The sequence below is a fragment of the Trachemys scripta genome, chromosome 1, assembly GCF_013100865.1.
Source record: "Trachemys scripta elegans isolate TJP31775 chromosome 1, CAS_Tse_1.0, whole genome shotgun sequence".
Classification (NCBI taxonomy): Eukaryota; Metazoa; Chordata; order Testudines; family Emydidae; genus Trachemys; species Trachemys scripta.
In genome coordinates this window covers 248,658,506-248,678,087 of record NC_048298.1, presented here as the reverse complement: position 1 = coordinate 248,678,087, position 19,582 = coordinate 248,658,506, and the positions used below count along the sequence as shown (strand labels likewise).

The window sequence follows — 19,582 nt, the reverse complement described above, 5'->3', positions numbered from 1 at the left end:
TACCCCTGTTTATGTACATTCACTGTTAAAGGAACAGTAAGTGAATATTTGGGCTTCGAGAGGCATACTTTTAAAATGTGCCTTTTCAGTCTGCTGGTAGTTATTTTGTGACTGTTTCGTGTACACAAATCATCTAAATCTTCGCTTTTAGTAGATAATACCTTTACAGGTCTCAATTAGAAAATTAAATTGACTTTTTAACCTTTTTTAAAATGGAAAGCAATTCACATATTTCAGTAAACTATTTAATATTTAACACTTGGCAGCTACAGGCAAATAAAAGCATAAATCTTTTCCACCATCAAAATGCTCCAAACCTTGCAAAAAAAATTCCCCTCAGCTGTAGAGGGTGGTCTGTTTGTGTGCCAGGTAGACCCATCCTGTGCCCAGCATGGGTAGAGGCATCCATTTCATATCTGTCATGAAACTATCAGTTAGAAATGCTAGAAATGTACATGTTTCTAGGAAATAGAACTAATAAATTGAGTTCATTTTAAAAAATAAATTGAAATGTTGCTTAAATCCGCAAGCAGACTGGATTAAATCTGTAGGCAAACTTATCTTAGCGTTACTGTAGAGATGAGCACACACAATTTTTTTTATTATTGTAAGCACTGCCAAATTTAATAAAACTTTCTACCAAACTGTGACCTTCATGTATTAACTTAATTAAAGCAGTATCATGGATAGTACTCAAAGTGTTAACCTGTAGGAGGTTGTTATTGAAATCCATTATCTATGGAGTCAGTATTAGTGGTCAGCAGCATCAGAAGTAAAACTGCAAGTAAGAACCTCCCTTGGGTGCTGTGAGCTCAGCAGGTTAAACTGTCAAAGCTTCTTAAAGGACTGATAGTTAAACCCCCTGGAGTTATAGGTAAACCAATCATTTGCCATCAGCAGGGAATATGACTTTATTTAGGAGGCAGAAAAAAAATTAAATGCTAACAGGAAAGAGGATTTAGTCAGAACCCTCATATTTGCAATATTAGGTTATGTATATACTGTGTACTTTGGCAAGACTTCCTTAGAATTTAAGGTTTCTTCTTTTGTTTAACAGGAAATTAGTTATTTTAGCAATGTTTTATAAAATAAAGGGATTGAATAAGCTGTTTGTACTGTTAAGTCATATATGATATTTGAAAGTTTATGCATGTTGTAAAAAAGGAAGAAAAAATTGCCTTTTAAAAAGGGGAGGAGTTGTCAATATGTAGAAGTCCTAATTTATATGAAATTGTTACAGAAAGGAAAACAGTATAAATGTGCAGACATAGGTTTACTGAATTTTGTATACATCTTTATGAAACATTGAACACATTATTTATTGATATTTTTTGTACATGTTTTAAATATATTAATGCTATTATATATAGACCACAAAACATACCTTCTTTGTGATATTTATCATGTAACATTGTTACTAACGTTTTTGTATTTTCAACTTTATTTTTTATGTTTTAAACATGCAACCTTATACTCCCATAGGAAGGCAGTTGTTTTGCATTTAATTTCCTTGTTTCTCTCTTTTGTAAAGGAAAACAATTTTTTTTAACTGAACTGTAATATTTTTAGATGGTCCCAATTAATCTATAAAGCTAACACTTCTTATTGAACTGTGTAAATGGGAATGAGAGCTGAGCACATGCTTTTGTGATGACTAGTAAGAGGCTGTATGTGGGATTATGCTAAACTCTAATAATCTTGGCAGTTGTCTGCTGGGAATGCTCCAAGTGATTTTTTTTCCTGCCAGTAATTTTATGACACTTTTAACTGACCATTTTCATTTTTTATACTTCACGGTTGGATTATATAGTACTCCAAAATAAACACTCTTTAAATATCAATGACCTGTTTCTGCACCACTGTCAGACTGGTGCAATTCTTTTGAGCCATACCAGCTAGATTAGATAATGCAATGGACAATAAGGCTCAGCTGTTCTTGACCTGAGTCTGCTGAGGCACAACTATGTGACAATATTTTTACCTTGGGGAGTTGTTCAGAAAGTTCTAAGCAAGTGAAAAGGGGGAGGTTTGGGTTTATAATGGAAACTGCTCAATAAACTTAGTTGTATTAACTGTAACATTGACTGCACAGTGAATACAGTATTTTTTTGGCAGCTTTGGAGTTTCATTGTAGTCATGATCAGAGAATCTCAAAAATTTGCTGCTCTTACAATGACCACAGGACTTGTTGTGTGGGGAAGGAGGATTGGAAAATTCTTTTTTTGTAAAGGCTTCTGTTGTGTGGTGCAGAAGGAGCTGGGCCATGGCCTCTCCCACTCCCTGGATCATCTGACCTCTGTTTGGGCATCTAGTGCCACTGTACATGGTAGACTCACCCAGTGGTTGTGCTAGCACAGCAAGGACCAGGATTTGGAGCGAAGACAGTGGGCCCCAGGCACTCTCTTTCCATGTGTGCTCAGCAGAAGATAATTCAGTCTGACCCTAAAATTTGAGGTTGTGGTACTGATCATCTAGTAATCTGTAAAACTGTTTTACCAGTGTTCTGTTATACAGCATGTTATTACATGTAACTCCAGATACAGGCTCACTTGTTGACCTTTTAGGTCTACAGAGAGATGGTGGTAGTGTGTGTTAGGGCAGCATAGCATAAACCCTTGTAACTTCTACTTATGGGTGAAACAGAGAGCAGTATAATAATATAACTAGCATTGTTTAGCTACTATATGTTGCGTATAAAACTAGAAAAAAGAAAATACTGCATGAAACAGTGTTGTGTTCATCTCTTCCCTCCCCCCCGCATTTTCTAAGACTCTGTCTGCACTACAGCTTTTATCCAGGTTTGTAACTGGTTGGTGACATGGTTGACTGAAAATGGTTTGTCCCAGCTAACTTACATATGACTCTGTAAATAACCATGACCGCTAATAGTGTTTTCCCTCCTTGCGCAACTACTTGGGCTGTAGCATGATTGTTATCCTGTAGCTTGATTTTAGTGCTGTTGTTTCCTAGGATAAATGGGATCCCCTAATTGCCCACATAACTGGTGAGTCTGGTTCTTCCTCTCACATCTCTGGTAGGAGATTCCAGAATGCATTTCCCCATATAATGCTCTTTCTGCTTGACTGCTAGGTGCTCTGTGGGGGTCACCTTTGGAAGGCACTGTGCAACAGCTACCTAGTCTTTATTGAAGTACACTGATGCAAATACAGTTAGATGTCAGTGTAGGTGGGTATGTGTAAACATAGATGATACTTGGTGGTTTTATGAAAAAAGCTGCTGGGTGGAATCAACCATATTGGTCATAACTAGTTCAAATAAATGTCATAAACTGGTTAAATGATCATAATTATACTTTTGATATAGACAAGACTCAGCTCTTGCTTCTCTTACACTTAGAACGAGCTGCTTTAAATTTACATGTCAGTCCAATTGGTGGTCCTGTAGTAAAATCAGACCACATATACTGAATTGTGCTGACTTCTTAGCTGCATGTCTCTGCCAGTTCTGAAACTCTACTCCTGTAAAATTTTTCTTTTTTTTAGAATGTGGTTCTACTGTGAAAAGTTACTCCAAAAACGTATCCTGGGGTTCCTGGTTTATTGTGTTCCAGTGTCTTCAAAAGCAAATTTACTCAGTTGACAAGTATAAAGATGGTTTTTCTAACAGCCAGACTTGCAAACTCTTTTGGGGATCTGAAAGTCAAGCTGTGTTCTTTCTTGCTTTTGTATCAACACTAGTAATGAAGATTCTGCAGGCCAACATCTGCCCTCAGTATGCTATATGGAACTCCGTTACCTTCAAATTCGCCCCCTAACTTCATTAACAATTCTGATGCTTCATGAGCCAGAAAAGAACTCCGCTCAGTCTCCTGTAATTCTGTTGGTTCTGCAGGACTAAAGAAGTGAAGAGTATCAAAATAAGTGAAAACGCACACGGAACAAATCTTTTGAACGAGAAGGTAACTTTTCAGAGTAGAACGACTCTTTGAGCGCCATAAATGCTAAGCTTCAGTGAAAATTGTATAGTGAGGTCATAGTTTAATAAGCCATTTAGATATCGGATATAACATTTTGGTTTAAGAAGAATGACAATATACTGAAGCACAGGAAAAGTTTTTATATGAAGTATATTTAATTAATCAAAAGTTTGTATAACAGACTGCTGTAGAACAATGGATTTAATATAAAACAGTTTACTTGTATGAATATATTTTTGGATGGCATTCATCTTTAAACATGAGAACAAAGTGGTTACTATTTAAATTGAACAAATGCCTTAAAGACATCACAAATGTTCATTCATTGAACACCAAAAAGGGTTCCAGGTGCTACTACATGCCTGGTAGAAAATGTCCTGAACCATGCCCAAAAAGCTTATAATCAAAGGACTGATTCTGTAATTTAGTTTGTGTGAGCAGACCCTCCATTTAAGTCAGTGGCGCTTTGAGAATGGGTGCAGAGGTCTGCCTGAGAACAACTTGTAGCATTGGGGGGGCTAAATTTTTATGGAAATTGCTCTGTGTGTGTGTGTGTGTGTTGCCCTAGTTTACATAGACAATCTCAATCTGTGCTCAGGCAGTGTGACTGCAGTACTACAAGGTGGGATCACACTTATTACTGAAACATCTCAGGCAAAAGTTATGGGATAATTGATAGGCTAGAATTAGCTTTGTTATGCAGTACTGTTATTGATGACATTAGGTAAGCGTTCTGTGGTAGAGTGAGCTTGGCTTCAGTGCTCTAGAAGGTCATGTTGCTGATTATGAATTAGTTCTGACACAGACATGAGCATACCCTGATGCAGGCTTTCTTCCCTTCCAAAGAACCACTGTGTCAAATCTGATTAATTTTAAGACCTTTGCTTTATTCACTCTACTACATATTCATAAGTCTTTAAATAAAAGAAACCATTTTTATATCAGATTTCACTAACGAATCCAAAAGTTGGAATGTGTTTTTCCCTTATGAAGCAGGACATTTTTGTCACAAGTAGCTTGGGATGTTCACTCTTTGACTTGCATGCACTGAAAGTGCATATCTGTTCAAAAGAATAACAGTCCTACCATGCCGAAGATAGATATAGGTTCCTCTCAATATGAAGCAGACGCTCATTGTTTCCTCCCTACTTATTGTATCTTCGTTTTTAAAGAAGGATGACTCCAAATTTGGGTATTCCATCAACTCGCCTAGTTGAAATCTGTGGGTTTTGGCCCCTCTCTAAAATCTGGACGCACCACTAAGCCAGCCTGAACGGGTGGCTTGAAGAACTACAGGTTAAGAATAATTAGGAGAAAGAAAGAGCATCATTGGTAACAGGTTTCACTTTCCTGAGTACTTGGTGTGAGACTGCTAATCCTGAAGACTACTGGGCATATTGTCTATTACTGAGTAGTACCATTGGCTTGCATGAGACTACTCACATAAGTAAACGCTGTGCACCAAATAAGTGCTTGCAGGACTGGGCCCTTGAAGACCAATTTCACTAAAATTACACACACTTTTTTTTTATGGACTCTCAGTTTAGATTGTGTACGCTTCAAAATAGCACTGCAGTTTGATCTACTCATGATGACTTTAGGCTTGACTTGTTTATAAGCTTAAATGAATTTGTACGTTTTTTGAAATGCTGACTAAAAGTAAATGTGGAATATGTGATATTTGTGCTAGTAGTCTTTTTCACAATTCAGCTTCTCACAGAGTTTAGAAATAATTCCAGTATTTTATGTTGGGGTTAAATACACCACACAATTGAAGAAGAGCTCTGTGTAGGCTTGAAAGCTTGTGGCACCTTAGAGACTAACAAATTTATTTGAGCATAAGCTTTCGTGGGCTACAGCCCACTTCTTCGGATGCAGCCCACGAAAGCTTATGCTCAAATAAATTTGTTAGTCTCTAAGGTGTCACAAGTACTCCTGTTCTTTTTGCGGATACAGACTAACACGGCTGCTACTCTGAAACTTGAAAGCTTGTCTCTCTCACTAACAGAAGTTGGTCCAATAAAAGATATGACTTCACCCACCTTACCACACAATTATGGCATTTATCTCAGGGGATAGAGGTTTAAAAACTACTTAGTATTATAGACTTACTGTATTTTCTCTGTGTGTGTGTGTGTGTGTGTGTGTGTGAGAGAGAGAGAGATAGAGAAAGAAATGAGGTATATTTTTGCAAAGAAGTAAATTCAAACTTAATTTGCATTGTTTATTATTTTGGAATTTTCCATGCTCATTTTTTTTTTAAGCTACCTTACAAAGAGTTTACTCATTAGCCCCATTTTATGGCTTGAACTAATTGTAGTTTCTCTTCCTGAGTATTATTATTCAATTTGGGTCAATTGAGGGAACCCACTTACATTATAAATAAATAAATTAATGGAGATATCCTATCTCCTAGAACTGGAAGGGACCTTGAAAAATCATCGAGTCCAGCCCCCTGCCTTCACTAGCAGGACCAAGTACTGATTTTGCCCCAGATCCCTAAGTGGCCCCCCTCAAGGATTGAACTCACAACCCTGGGTTTAGCAGGCCAATACTCACATCCATTGGTGCGTTATACTGATTTGAACTAAAAAGGAGTATGACTAGTTGGAGTTTTTTGTCCAAACAACACTCAAGATCCCATTTATTTAGTATACCAAACAGAAGGGTTCTGATAGAATTGTCGTTACTTTTCAGATCTGGCAAAGACTGACTATATATACAAATATGAAATATGATAGTAAAGTATAGAATCCAAAATGGACAGAAGGAGTGGAAAAACCAGCTACCACTTAGTGTAACCGTGTGTCCTGCAGCAGTATAAAATTCTGCATACGAAAACCTGCGGATACAAAGGGTGACCTAGTCTGAAAAGCTGGGACACTCAGGAAACCCAGACATTTATCTCCTGAGGGATTGGGTGTGTGTGTGTGTGTGTGTGTGTTTTTTTTTTTTAAATTAGGCATTTGCACTCAAGTAATTGGCATCTGTCACATGGTAGACATCAGCAGCATGTCTTGGTTGCTCTGGGGATTAGCACTGACCAGGTGTTTTGCCCTCCTCTGATGGTGTCTCTCCCATCGTCCTCTCGCCATCGGCCACGCAACGGGCTTCCTTTTCTTGACTTGGCCCTCTGGTCAGGTCACCATGTATGTTTCCCCCGGGGGGGTGTATCAAAGTCCCTCCATACAAAATGGCAGTCTTCCCTTTACTGCTCTGACCATGCCACTCCTGCAGTGGTTAGTAGGGGAACCCAGATCCACCTTCTACTCCAGGTCCCAGTTCAGGAGCCCTCTCATTGGTAGCCAAGGTCTGACCTACTCCATACTATGCTGCTTTTCCCCTGAGCCTTATGTACCTCTCTGGCTCTTCCCCTTTCTCTGGGTTTGCCAGCCCAAATTGTAGGCTACTTTCTTCTTGTCCCAGACACACCTCCCTTTTCCCAAAGAATGACTGCAGACTCTTCCCTGCAGCCTCTTCTAGTTAAATCCCTGCCCGTGTCTCCTTCCCCAGATGCAGCCTGAACAATTAACTGGTCCATTTAACCATCTTAACACTTCCTGGCCTAGTGTGGGGTGAACACCCCATCACATGCATCATAGAAAGAAGTTGGATGGAATGAGTACATTTAGAGTGCGTCTACACTGCACCCCTTTTTTGGTAGTATGCAGTGTTCAGATATACATATCCTCCCCGCCCCCAGGCATGGGTAAAAATAACAGGGTAGATGGTGAGGCAAGTAGAACTAAAACATGCTTGAAGGGTGTGGGTATGTCCTTGAGTACATTCATACACTACACGGCTCCCTGATTTTATCAGTGTAGCGTCATTGGTGGCGGGTGAACCCGCGCTTTGGGAAGGTTAGCCCACCAGCCCTGCCCCTTATGCCCAAGGCCCCGCCCTGCATGCTGGAGCCCCGAAACTCCACCCGTAAAAAGAAAAGCCCTGAGGGGGGGCCCCCCTAACTGGAGGAGCCCTGGCCTGCCCCAGCTGGACCCTCTGCCCCCCCCCCCCCCCCCAACACTGGACAGAGTTGTCGGCCCCACTGCCGGCCGTAGGCGCCGGGTCTCCTGAGTGCTGGGCCAGCCATGCTGCTGGACAGAGACGCTGGGTCCCCTGAGCGCCGGGCTGGCCCCAGTGCTGCGCCGGGCTGAGTCGAGCCGGCAGCCTCCCTGAGCACCAGTCCGTCCCCAGGGAGGCAGCAGGGAGAGGCTCAGGCAGCTCTCTGCTCCTGAAGTCTTTCCCCAAACCAGGACCTTTCCTTACTGCCATGAAGGGCTCCAGTAGTCGGGGATTTGCTGAATCCTTTCCTCATTGCTTCCTTCTCTGCCAGAGCCTTTCACTGACACATGTAGCTACTCAGACACTACCGACTCCTGCCAGTGGTGTATAGGGTAGATGTAGCCTTATTGGCTGAGTAAACAAGGAACTTTTTCTTCTGAAGACAACTGAAGACTAATTGTATTTATGGTCTTTTCATCCTGACAATGCGGCTGTTGTGAGATTTATGGCGCCATGCTCTTTATAACATGAAGACAAGGGGGAATAAACGCACAGATTGTAGTTCTTGTCTAGGGTCTAAAGTATCTTATTGCATACTTGGCTGTTCGCATGAGTTCTTAACTATAAAGATGGGATATGTCCAAAAGTTGTTTGTTCTGGAGGATGGCAATTCAACTTGGAGTTGTTGCAAGGTCAGAATTCCAGAGATCAATACGTGGCCATGAGAAACTTTCACAAGATCCATTTCCCCACCTCATGTGGCGATGAGGCCATGCCTCACAAGCTGCATTTTTGGCCGTGACATGGCACAGTTCAGGTGGCGTGCTTTTTAAAAAAAATAAAAAGAACATACCTTACACTGTAAGAAAGTGCAAGTTATGCTTCATGTCTATGGCCTTACCAAATTCACGGTCCATTTTGGTCAGTTGTAAATTTCATGATTTCAGCTATTTAAATCTGAAATGTCACGGTGTTGTAATTGTAGGGGTCCTGACCCAAAAAGGAGTTGTGTGGGGAGTCGCAAGATTATTGTAGGGGGGTTGCGGTACTGCTGCCCTTACTTCTGCACTGCTGCTGGCGGTGGCGCTGCCTTCAGAGCTGGGCAGCTGGAGAATGGTGGTAGCTGCTGCTTGGAAGCCCAGCTCTGAAGGTGGAGCCGCTGCCAGCAGTGGCGCAGAATTAAGGGTGGCATGATATGGTATTGTCACCCTTACTTCTGCTCTGCTGTCTGCAAAGCTGGGCCCTCAGTCAGCAATCGCCACTGTCCAGCCACCCAGCTCTGAAGGCTGTAGTGCAGAAGTAAGGGTGGCATGGTATGGTATTGCCACTCTTACTTCTGCGCTGCTGCTGGCAGGGTGTTCACAGTCCGTGACGCATTTTTTAATGGCCATGAATTTGGTAGGGCCCTATTCATGTCACAGTGCTACAGTCTTACCTTAAGATTTGTTTAAGCATTTTCCTTTCGGATGTTTCTTGGATACGTAATTCAAAAAAATTTAAATAGAATGATTATGCCTAAATAATTTAACTTCTCTTGTGGTTGAACTACTAATTAAATATAGACTATTTTCCATAATGGATTTGTCATGGATGTGGGGATTGGGAAGAAATAATGCTGTGGATGAGTATAATCTGTTGATTGATTTATGGATCCATACTCACAAGAGTATCACAAACCCACACGGTGTCACAGATTGCTAAATTTTGCCTTTAAATCTGATTTAGCTGAAAGATGTGTGATATCACATGTTGCTAGATCTTTTAGCTACCCTTTTGAAGAAACTCTAGTGTCTTATGCCAACCATGACACGAAATATCTAGTCATTATGAAATGTGTTCTAGATATGTTAATTTTGGAGAATATAAGCAGCTTGTACGTAGGTGTAAGACATGACTTGGTGAAGTGTCATTTTCATGGTTTTTTTTTTTTTTTTCACTCCTTCTCTTAGGACCTTGTATCTGTTTGAAATACATACTTTGGAGAGAGGATAGCGCAACATTATTAAAGTTTAGAGCAGAAACCGTCAGGCACCTCAAAAACATACATTCTTCCACTCATTGGTACTGTCCACGTGTAGAGCTGAGTTTAAACTGATGTTCTAATGATTTAAACTAATCAAAGTCCAAACAGTTTCAACAGTTGTTTAAGAACCAGTTTTTTTTTTTTTTTTTTCATTTGAAAGTAAATGAAGGGAAACAATTACTCCCTTGCAAAGTTTAGCCTGGAATAAGTTGTTATGGCTAAATTAAAAAAACAAACACACACACACACACTCAATATAGGCATTTATAACTGACAAGCTAAAGCAAGTTGAATTTCAGCAGAGACCGCTGAAGTTCACAATGCTTACAAAGAGAAATGTATTGGGTTCTTCAAGAAATGTAAAAAATCTGCATGTATGTTTCTGGTTTCTTCAGAGAAGGGAGCTTGCAGTGTTACTGTGCATGTCTTTGCTCATCATTGTGTGGTAACTTGAAAGGTGATATTGTAATGTAGATACAAATAATGGCTTTGTAATAGTTACCCGTCATTGTGGGTACTCTGTATGGTTTAGATATTACCATCGTATTTCAGTAAAACTTGTTATGAGTTATGTAATTCATTCATGGTACAGTACATGAACATACTCGTGATCCAGTGTGTTACATAATAAGTAAAATGCCTGCTCTAACAGGTATTGGTGTAATAGAGGGATGACACACGAGTGCTAGTAATGAAATTGGTCTTTAAAGTTGGATCACGAGAGCCAGTAAATAATCAGATATACAAAAGGTTCGTGCCCCTGCCACATTCCTTCAATTACTCAAGCGGCTGCCGTTAAAGTCAACAAATGCTGACATTCATGCCAGAGGGTGGCATGAAAAGCTCTTTGGCTTGACATGCAGAGAGTCTGTGCTTTGTGCGCCATGCCAGAGCAGAACAGGCAAACTGAAACTAATAAAGGATGTTGTCAGTTCTACTTTTTTGCTATGCCTACACATGAGGTAGAGCAAAAGAGGGGGAGGACTGAAATGATGCTGAACTATGAGCAAGAGATGGGGAAGATGCCAGCAATTAGGGAAAATTTGGGGGAGGTGGAAGGAGAACAGGAAACAACCAGAAAACAAAGGGGAAGAGGGAAAGGAAGTGAGCAGGGAATGCTAAGGGAGGAGAGAGAGCAAAAAAGGGGAGAGAGAAGAAAAAGGAGAAACAAACACAGAAATATCACTTTTGACTCAGTTCATAGTACTTCTAATGAATGCAGTTCTGTGTTTGAGGCTCTGTATCACTTTTTATGTGTTTCTTTTGGTACTCAAAAAATGGTTGTCTAACTTTTTGCCCTAAGATTATATGCTACTGTAAGGAAGGCCTCGATCCTGCCAACATTTACCTGCTTAACTTCACTCACCTGAATAGTCCCATTTAAGTCAGTAAGATTACTTATGTGCTTGAAGTTTTAAGCATTGACAAACTGGAGAAGTGGTCAGAAATAAATAGAATGAAGTTCAATAAGGATAAATGCAAAATACTGCACTTAGGAAGGAATAATCAATTGCACGTGTACAAAAATGGAAATGACTGCCTAGGAAGGAGTACTTCAGAAAAAGGATCTGGGGGTTATAGCGGATCACAAAATAAATACAAGTCAAAAATATAATACTATTGCAAAAGAAACAAGCATAATTCTGGGATGTATTCGCAAGAGGAAGGAAGGAAGATGCAAGAAGTAATTCATCCACTCTATTCAGCACTGATCAGGCCACAACTAAAGTAATACGTCCAGTTCTGGGCACCACACAGTGGGGAAAGAGGTGGATAAATTGGAGAATCCAGAGAGAAAAACAAAAATGATTAAAAGTCTAGAAAACAAGACCTATGAGGAAGGAGTGGGGGAAAAAATTGGTTTTGTTTATTTTGGAGAATAGAAGAAAAGACTGAGGGGGCACATGATAACATCTTAAAATATCTAAAAGATTGTTGTAAAGAGAAGGGTGATAAATTGTTCTCCTTCTCCACTGAGGACAGGATAAGAAGTAATGGACTTAAATTTCAGCAAGAAAGATGTAGATTAGACATTAGTAAAAAGTTCCTAACTATAATAATAGTTAAGCATTGGAACAAATTACCAAGCGAGGCGGTGGAATCTCAATCATTGGAAATTTTAAGAACAGGTTAGACAAACACCTGTCATGGATGGACTAGATAGCACTTAGCCCTACCTCAGTGCAGGGGACTGGACTAAATGACCTATTTAAGGTACCTTCCAGTCTATGATTCTATGGTAAGGATGCATGCAGGTTTTGGACCTTAAAATGTTCTTGCTCTTAGTGCTTAATGAAAGCTAGTGCATAAGTTAACTTTGGCAATGTTTGTTCAAAATCGTTTATTACAATCTAAGAATTGTTTTCTGTGTGTTCAAATAGACATTATTAAAATCTCCTGCATAAAGACTTTTTTTTTTTTTTTTTTTTTAAATATAGGTGTAGTTGAATAGCTGCATAGTGAAACCTGAGTATTTGTCAGAAGCTGTGATAGTTCACATGTGGTAGATTAGAGATTCCAGAAAGTAACGTGTGTTTGTAGATTCTGATTCAGGGAAGTATTTAAGTGCATGCCTAATTTTAAGCATGTGATTAGCCCCACTAATTACAATGGGACAAATAATATGCTTAAAATTAAGCATGAATTTAAACACCTTGTTGAGTCTGGGAATTAGGGTTTAATTCTCCAAACTAACTCTTAAAAGCCTGACTAAAAATGAGAAACAAAACTCAGGTTCAGAACAAACGACTGTTATATCAGGGAATTGTGCTTCTGCTAGAAATGTTTTTACCACGTCTTCCAGAATGTTAGCTTCTCAAGTAAAATATTGTGCCATTAATATATTTTTGGCTGCCTCTTTTGTTGTTTTATATATATCTTCATGTCTGTGTGCATTTCTCTACCATCTTTTTCCTTGAATAATCCTGTAGTATGCAGAGGCCACATGAAAAGCAAACTGTTTTTATATGTCACCCATGTGAATTGACAACTTCATATTCTATTTACAATATAAAATTATCATGCTATTGGAGTAAGATTCCTAAAAGAAAATAAATCAAGGAAATGAAAGTATTCTAAATTTTGCTACTTACTTTCATGTATTTTAATGCCAGTGTCCAACAGCTAACTGTAATGTGTTAATTTAAAAAAAACATTTTGGCTGTGGTATTTTTAAAATATTACCTGGAAGAAATAACAAACAGGCCTTCACGTGTGTTGGATTTGTACTAATGCTGGAATGCCAAAACTGATATATTAACATAGACACTGACTTAAAAAAAAACAAACCATATTTTAACCATTTTGCAAATTGCAATTAAATGTTTCTCATTTATCAAATACTTTCTTTTAAAAAAAATACATATATGTATTTAAAAATCTCCTTGGTACTCCCAAACCAATGCAAAGATCACTGCTTAATTGCAGTTTTGTAACTTCTCTCCCTGTCTCTCCCAAACGAACGAAAACAACCCAGTGTGTTATGCAGATGATCCACTTAAATTTCTCCAAAACATTTCTATTTAATTATTCCTATAAAATGTGGGGAAAACTTTCTTAGACTTTTGTATGTTAAGATTTGACTGAAAAATGTATTTGACAATTGCACATGTGAATAAGGATACAGTGAATCAGGAATCAAATGTGAGCCTGCTTAAATAATTTTCAAGATTTTCTGGTTCACGTGTAGTGATATTGAACTCTTTAGTCATAGGCTTTAATTTGTGCATGGTGCTGACCTGATGCTGTGCAGGGACACTCACTGCATCCCTTCATTCAATTCACTCTAATTATCCCCAACTTCCTGGGGAGCCTGCTTAGAACTGGCCATGAATGTTTGTTGTTAAGTATTAAGATATTAGGCTACCCTGGTTACATGTAACAAAGTAGTTTTAGGCTGCAAATTTACATATAGATGATCAGTACAGGAAGCTGAAATTATATTTGTCATAATTTTATTTAATCAAATATAAAGTATATATTGAAATAATAAAACATTTTGACTGACTTAAGCTTGGAGCAAATGAAATGCGATTTAATGTTACTTTGAGTTCTTGTACATTGATGTTTAATTTCAGTGCACATTTTAGAAGTGGCTATGGTATGTTAATTATCTTTGAAACAATCAGATTTGTGTGCATATTTCAGGGTGGTGGTAATTATTTTTGCTGGGAGCATCTGTTAATGCAGAATTTTGCCTCTTCAGGTTCATGTGAAAATGGCGGATGAGGCTGTCTGTGTTGGCCCAGCTCCCACCAGCAAAAGCTACCTCAACATGGATGCCATCATGGAAGCCATTAAGAAAACCAGGGCCCAAGCTGTGAGTCTGAATGAGTCTATCTGCTGCAGCTGTTTCATATATAGAAAGCAGAAAAGCCAGAGTTTGTATTTAAAAAAAAAAAAAAAAAGTGATTGAATATGCTATTCCAGTTAGTTCATGTCACATGAGTTAAATGTGGCCGAAATCGCTACTGGAAATCAAAGGCTTTGTAGCATCTGGCAGTTCTGGTCGCTGATCCTGCAGGTGGCTGCTGGATTCAGCTTTCACACCAGGGAGCAGCTTCAGTTCATTCCCAAATTTGCTTGGGAAAAAAAAACCCAATTAGTTTTGAGCACTAACCCTTTCCATGCCATAACAGCTTTTTTCGATGTTTTTATAAAGTGTGTCCAAAAAAGGCTTTTGTTTAAATTCAGTTTTAATCGTTTTTAAAATTACACACATAATTACACTTGCAAAAAAGGTAAATGGTGCATCCAGTAATTATTTTTGTTTTTTCATAATGTTCCACAAAATGCACATTAGCATAGATGGGTAAATACGGCTGCTGTTGTCTGCCCCCCTCCTGTCCCAATGGGCCAGAGATCCAAAGTTTAACAGGGATTATATTGGAAAAACAAACATACATATAACTGATTTGAAATAATGCTTTTTGCTGTGGTACCAGTGAATTAAATGCATTACTATGTACAAAAACATCTTTAAATAAAATTTGATGGATAGAATCAGTCAACACCAATAATTACCCTGGAGTGGCTCAGTTAACATTATCATTTCTTTTGAAATAAATGTCTTTCCGTATGGTGCTTGCAAACAAAACAAAACAAACCCCCCCTTGAAATCGAATTTACAAATAGTACAGATGCTTACACTGTTTAAGACACAATGCAAATAAGAATAGTTTATTCTTTAATCTTTAGTCTGTCAGAATGTTTCTTTAGTTGACTGTTTATATAAAATTAAAAACAGTGCTGTTTTTGTGCAATTATGCAGAATTTATATTAAAGTGGGGATAGCATGTGGGGGGTACGTAATTTTGATCTGAACTCACATTACTTTCGTCCCTGCTGCAAAAGCAGAGGACGTTATTCCATTGATCACTAGTAATGCTGGGAGCATTAGAGGTAGTAGAACTTTTAATGGTAAACACTAGAACTACTGTTAACATCTTATGCTAGAACAGGGGTTCTCAACTGGGGGTCGGGACCCCTCAGGGGGTCGTGAGATTATTACATGGGGGGGTCACGAGCTGTCAGCTGCCACTCCAAACCCCGCTTTTCCTCCAGCATTTATAATGGTGTTAAATATATAAAAATGTGTTTTTAATTTACAAGGGGGGTTGCACTCAGAGGCTTGCTATGTGAAAAGGGTCACCAGTGCACAAGTTGAGAACCACTGTGCTAGAACAATTTTGGGAGGGAATAGATGGGGCGGGTGGTTAGAGAGGAATAGAAAGGGTGTGGTTGAGGATACATGTTAAGATATCTGTAGTCAGAGAAGTGTGGCAAAGAAAGAAACAAAAAAGATCATCTCTGTGCCTCTGGAGACAGTGCCTCCCTTCTATCACAGGCAAGAAGTGATGCTTCCAGAAAAGCCAGTTCAGACAATGCATGTTAGCAGATTTGATTTGGGAGGGCCAAATCACTTAACCTATGCTGAGGACAAACAATCTTGAAATGTTAAGCTAATTTAAATAATAATCAGTGAGACACTGTCTCACCTTGACATGCCTAACTGTCTGTGTATTGATTTCTAGTCTTTGAAATCTGATAAATTTTAAAACTCATCTTGGTTTTTATTTTCAAAGGTCCACCCAGGATATGGATTTCTTTCAGAAAACAAAGAATTTGCCAGGCGTCTGGTAAGTATTTGGTTTGTTTGTTTGTTTTTTTTTGTTCATGAATCTTTTGCAAAGCACTGGCATGAGGAGGTGTCGTCGATGCAGTGCATTCATTGGGAACCAGTGTCTTAGAAGACTTAAAACATTGTTGTTGCAGCATATTTAGAGATTAAACTGCACATATTCCAGAATATCACTCTAACATGAAGAAATGGATTGTGATTGAACATACCTGAAATATCAAAATACCAATTCATAGAACGTGTAAAGGTTATATTAAAATAAAGGGATTCTGTCGCTTGGTGGGGGAAGGGTGAGCGAGGGCATTTTAATGGTACGGCTGGATTTTTGAATTCTGAGATGTGGATGATGAGGAAGTTGAAAGGATTTTCCCATTACAAATTTGAATTTTATAACATATACTTTTTCAGTATATTTTCACATGCAATTAACTATGTTTTTATAATACAAAAGCTGACTGAATTCATTACATTTATTTTAATGATTGAACCAGGGACTTAGTCCTGCAAATACCTTTATTGGGACTATTCAGTTGCATAAGTGTTTTTATGATTGGGCCTAGAATGAAATAGCCAAATTCACGATGAGGAGCTTGATTCTGCATCCACTGAAGACAATGGTAAATCCCCCGTTTCTCTAGTGGTGAAGGATCTGGCAATTAGTTTTACTGTAGTCTGCTTCTCAACTTTCAGTAGAAAACTGTTTTTGTCTCCTTGGACCCAGAGAAATCATGTGTCTCTGTGCTGGCCAATTCAAGCAGGAGGGATTTGACACTCCACCCTGCCTAGCTGTTTATGTAATGTTGCAGTAGGAGGCAATTGAGCAGTACAACAGAGAAAAGTCAATGGAAAACCATCAAAGATAAACTATAAACTTTAAAACCACTTGGAGGTGAAAAGGGAACATTATAACAGTCAGGGGATTGCCCTGTCTAGGAATAAAGACAAAAGACAGCTGCAGTATGTCCGGGGAGAAGGACACTGCATCCATTCGCTGAGGAGACATCTTGTTGAATGGTGGTTTTTCATGAAAAATTGGATTCTGGTTCCTGAGAAAACAGCCAGCTTTGCAACAGACTGAACCAAGGATCGGCAGCCTTTGGTATGTGGCGCACCAGGGTAAGCACCCTGGAGGGCCGGGCTGGTTTGTTTACCTGCCGCATCTGCAGGTTCGGCCGATTGCGGCTCCCACTGGCCGGGGTTCGCCGCTACAGGCCAATGGGGGCGGCGGGAAGCGGCGGCCAGCACATCCCTCGGCAGGCCATGTGCCAAAGGTTGCCGATCCCTGGACTGAACCTTTGGAGAGAGAACCTATTTTATTAGATAGGAAAGATAACTATTAATAAATATAAGCCCTAGTTCACATTTTATGATTTTTGTTTTGTATTTTAACCATTTCTTTCCTTCACTCTCTCATTTCTAGTGGAGTTTCTGTTGTTTCATAAATAAACCTACTTTTGTATTATAACTGCTGATAAGTGCTGTGCATTATACTGGAGTGGTGACCTAAGGTAAAACTGGTAAACAGGGGTACCATACTCCTTTGGGAGTAGAGGATTGGGAATTCCTGAGAGCAGCCAGTCTCAAGGGGCTGCATATCACAGGAGAACACTTCAAGGGACTTTGGGGAGTGGGGTTCACCTATTGTAAATCTGCAAGGCAAAAGCAGGCTGGCATAGCCCAGAGGAGAGTGCTTGAGAGGCTCACAGGCTGGTGGTGTTAGGGACCTACCACCCCGCTACCACAGGCAAGACTCCCTTTTGCTGGAGGGCAGGAAATAACAAGGTGACTCTCAGTCCTGGGTACCCTGAGAACTATCACATCTCCCCCCATGTAACTTGATTACATGTTAATTGAAAAGTGTGACTTATTTAAAGCTCAGATATTTTAAGTAGTAAGGAATATTTATTACCATTTTGAAATAAGTAATTAAGAGTATTTGTACCCTATTATTCATGTTTGAAGCACAGATGTAAGGAAAATACAAGAATGGAGAAAAGAGTTGTGACTTTACAGAGGATATTGGTAAATAGTCCTTGGTTTCCCTTGTCTTACCTGGTCTGTGCTCATTTTGTTCAGGATTCCAGCTGTAAAGTGGGGGAGGGGAAGGCAGGGCTTAGTTGCCCTGGATATCAAGCTTTAATGGATGCCATCCTCCCAGTAAGAAAACTTTAGTTGTAAGTGGAATACAGAACCCTTGCTATCTTTAATCACCATGCTGCAAAAAGCAGACAAATAAACAAGAGTCCAGATTCTGCGTGATGCTAAATGCATCCTGAAAGTTGCTGAGCATCCTTTCCTTCCACTGAAGTTGGAAGGAGTAGTGACTACTTGGTATTTTCCTGGTTTGCCCTCCAAATCTGGTAAAACATCTTAAATTTTAACTTTGTACCATTAGCAGTTTTTCCATTCTAATTGCTCTGACTGTATGAAGAACAGTATGTTGGCCAGAGCTCAAAATGACTCTTTTTACTCATTTGGTTTTTAATTGTAAATTAATTCTGTTCCCACTGGATTACTCTAGCATGATAGCTAGTTTTAGTTGGCAGTTTCCTTAAAAACAAAAAAAGAAACAAAAGTATTTGCTCATGTTGTATAACTATTATGTGTATATTTTGCTGCCAAAGTTTGAAATTTGATAGTCATTATCCCAAACTGGGCACATTTCCTAGTAATCTGGTAGTTATTTGGTGGTGTGGATTACACTCTGGGTGACAATCTGGAACACTCTTTTGGCAGAACTAAGTAGAATGAAGCAAAGGGTATTTCCCTCCTCCTCAAAATATCTGCAGATACCCATTTGTATCCATGAGATAAAATAATGTCTAGAAGCATATTCAGATCTGGCTGGTGAGATAAATTTAAAATATTTTTTAAATTGTTTATTTCACAAATTTTCTCTCTGTGGCTATATAAAACCAGAATACAATTTATAATGCTTTTAATTAATTTTTACGTTTTAAAAATGCTCTACATAAGTCGCACTGAAGGCCCAATCTTGCTCCCATTGGGTACAGAATCATGGTCTCAGAGGACTCCTTAATGTAATGATTCCTTGTTTTTCTTACTGAGCATTATTGGTATTTCTCATCCATATATTTAGGCTGGAAACTGAAGGCTCATACATTTCTCTTCATTCCAATCTAGCACAACTGTCATGAATTAATACTAGGGCTGTCAATTAATCGCACTTATTGCCTGCGAATAACTGAAAACAAAATTAACATGTTAATTTTTTTAATGGCGTTAATCCGATATCTCTGTGTGGGAAGGGAGGCATTGGCTGCAGAGGGACCTAACAGTGTCAGAACAGGTGCAGTAACCCAAGATGCCTCCAGAGGGCAGGAAGAGGAGAGAAAAGGAAGTGGCTCCTATCCTGGCTCTAGTGGAGAGATAGGGATCCTTACCCCACCATGCCCCATTGCTCCCATACAGCTCCTGAATCTGTGGGGTCCCCCATAGAGAACAGGGGCACGGTGAGCTC

The 19,582-nt window shown here is 39.2% G+C and overlaps 1 protein-coding gene across 1 annotated transcript in view; it reads left to right on the top strand.

Annotated features, from left to right (window-relative positions):
- Nucleotides 1–19,582, top strand: part of PCCA (propionyl-CoA carboxylase subunit alpha) — a 384,189-nt gene that overhangs the window by 47,813 nt on the left and 316,794 nt on the right. Inside the window, exons 5-6 of the mRNA XM_034758211.1 lie at nt 14,167–14,280; nt 16,046–16,099. Coding sequence (XP_034614102.1) covers nt 14,167–14,280; nt 16,046–16,099 — 168 coding nt within the window. The remainder of the gene's footprint in view (nt 1–14,166; nt 14,281–16,045; nt 16,100–19,582) is intronic.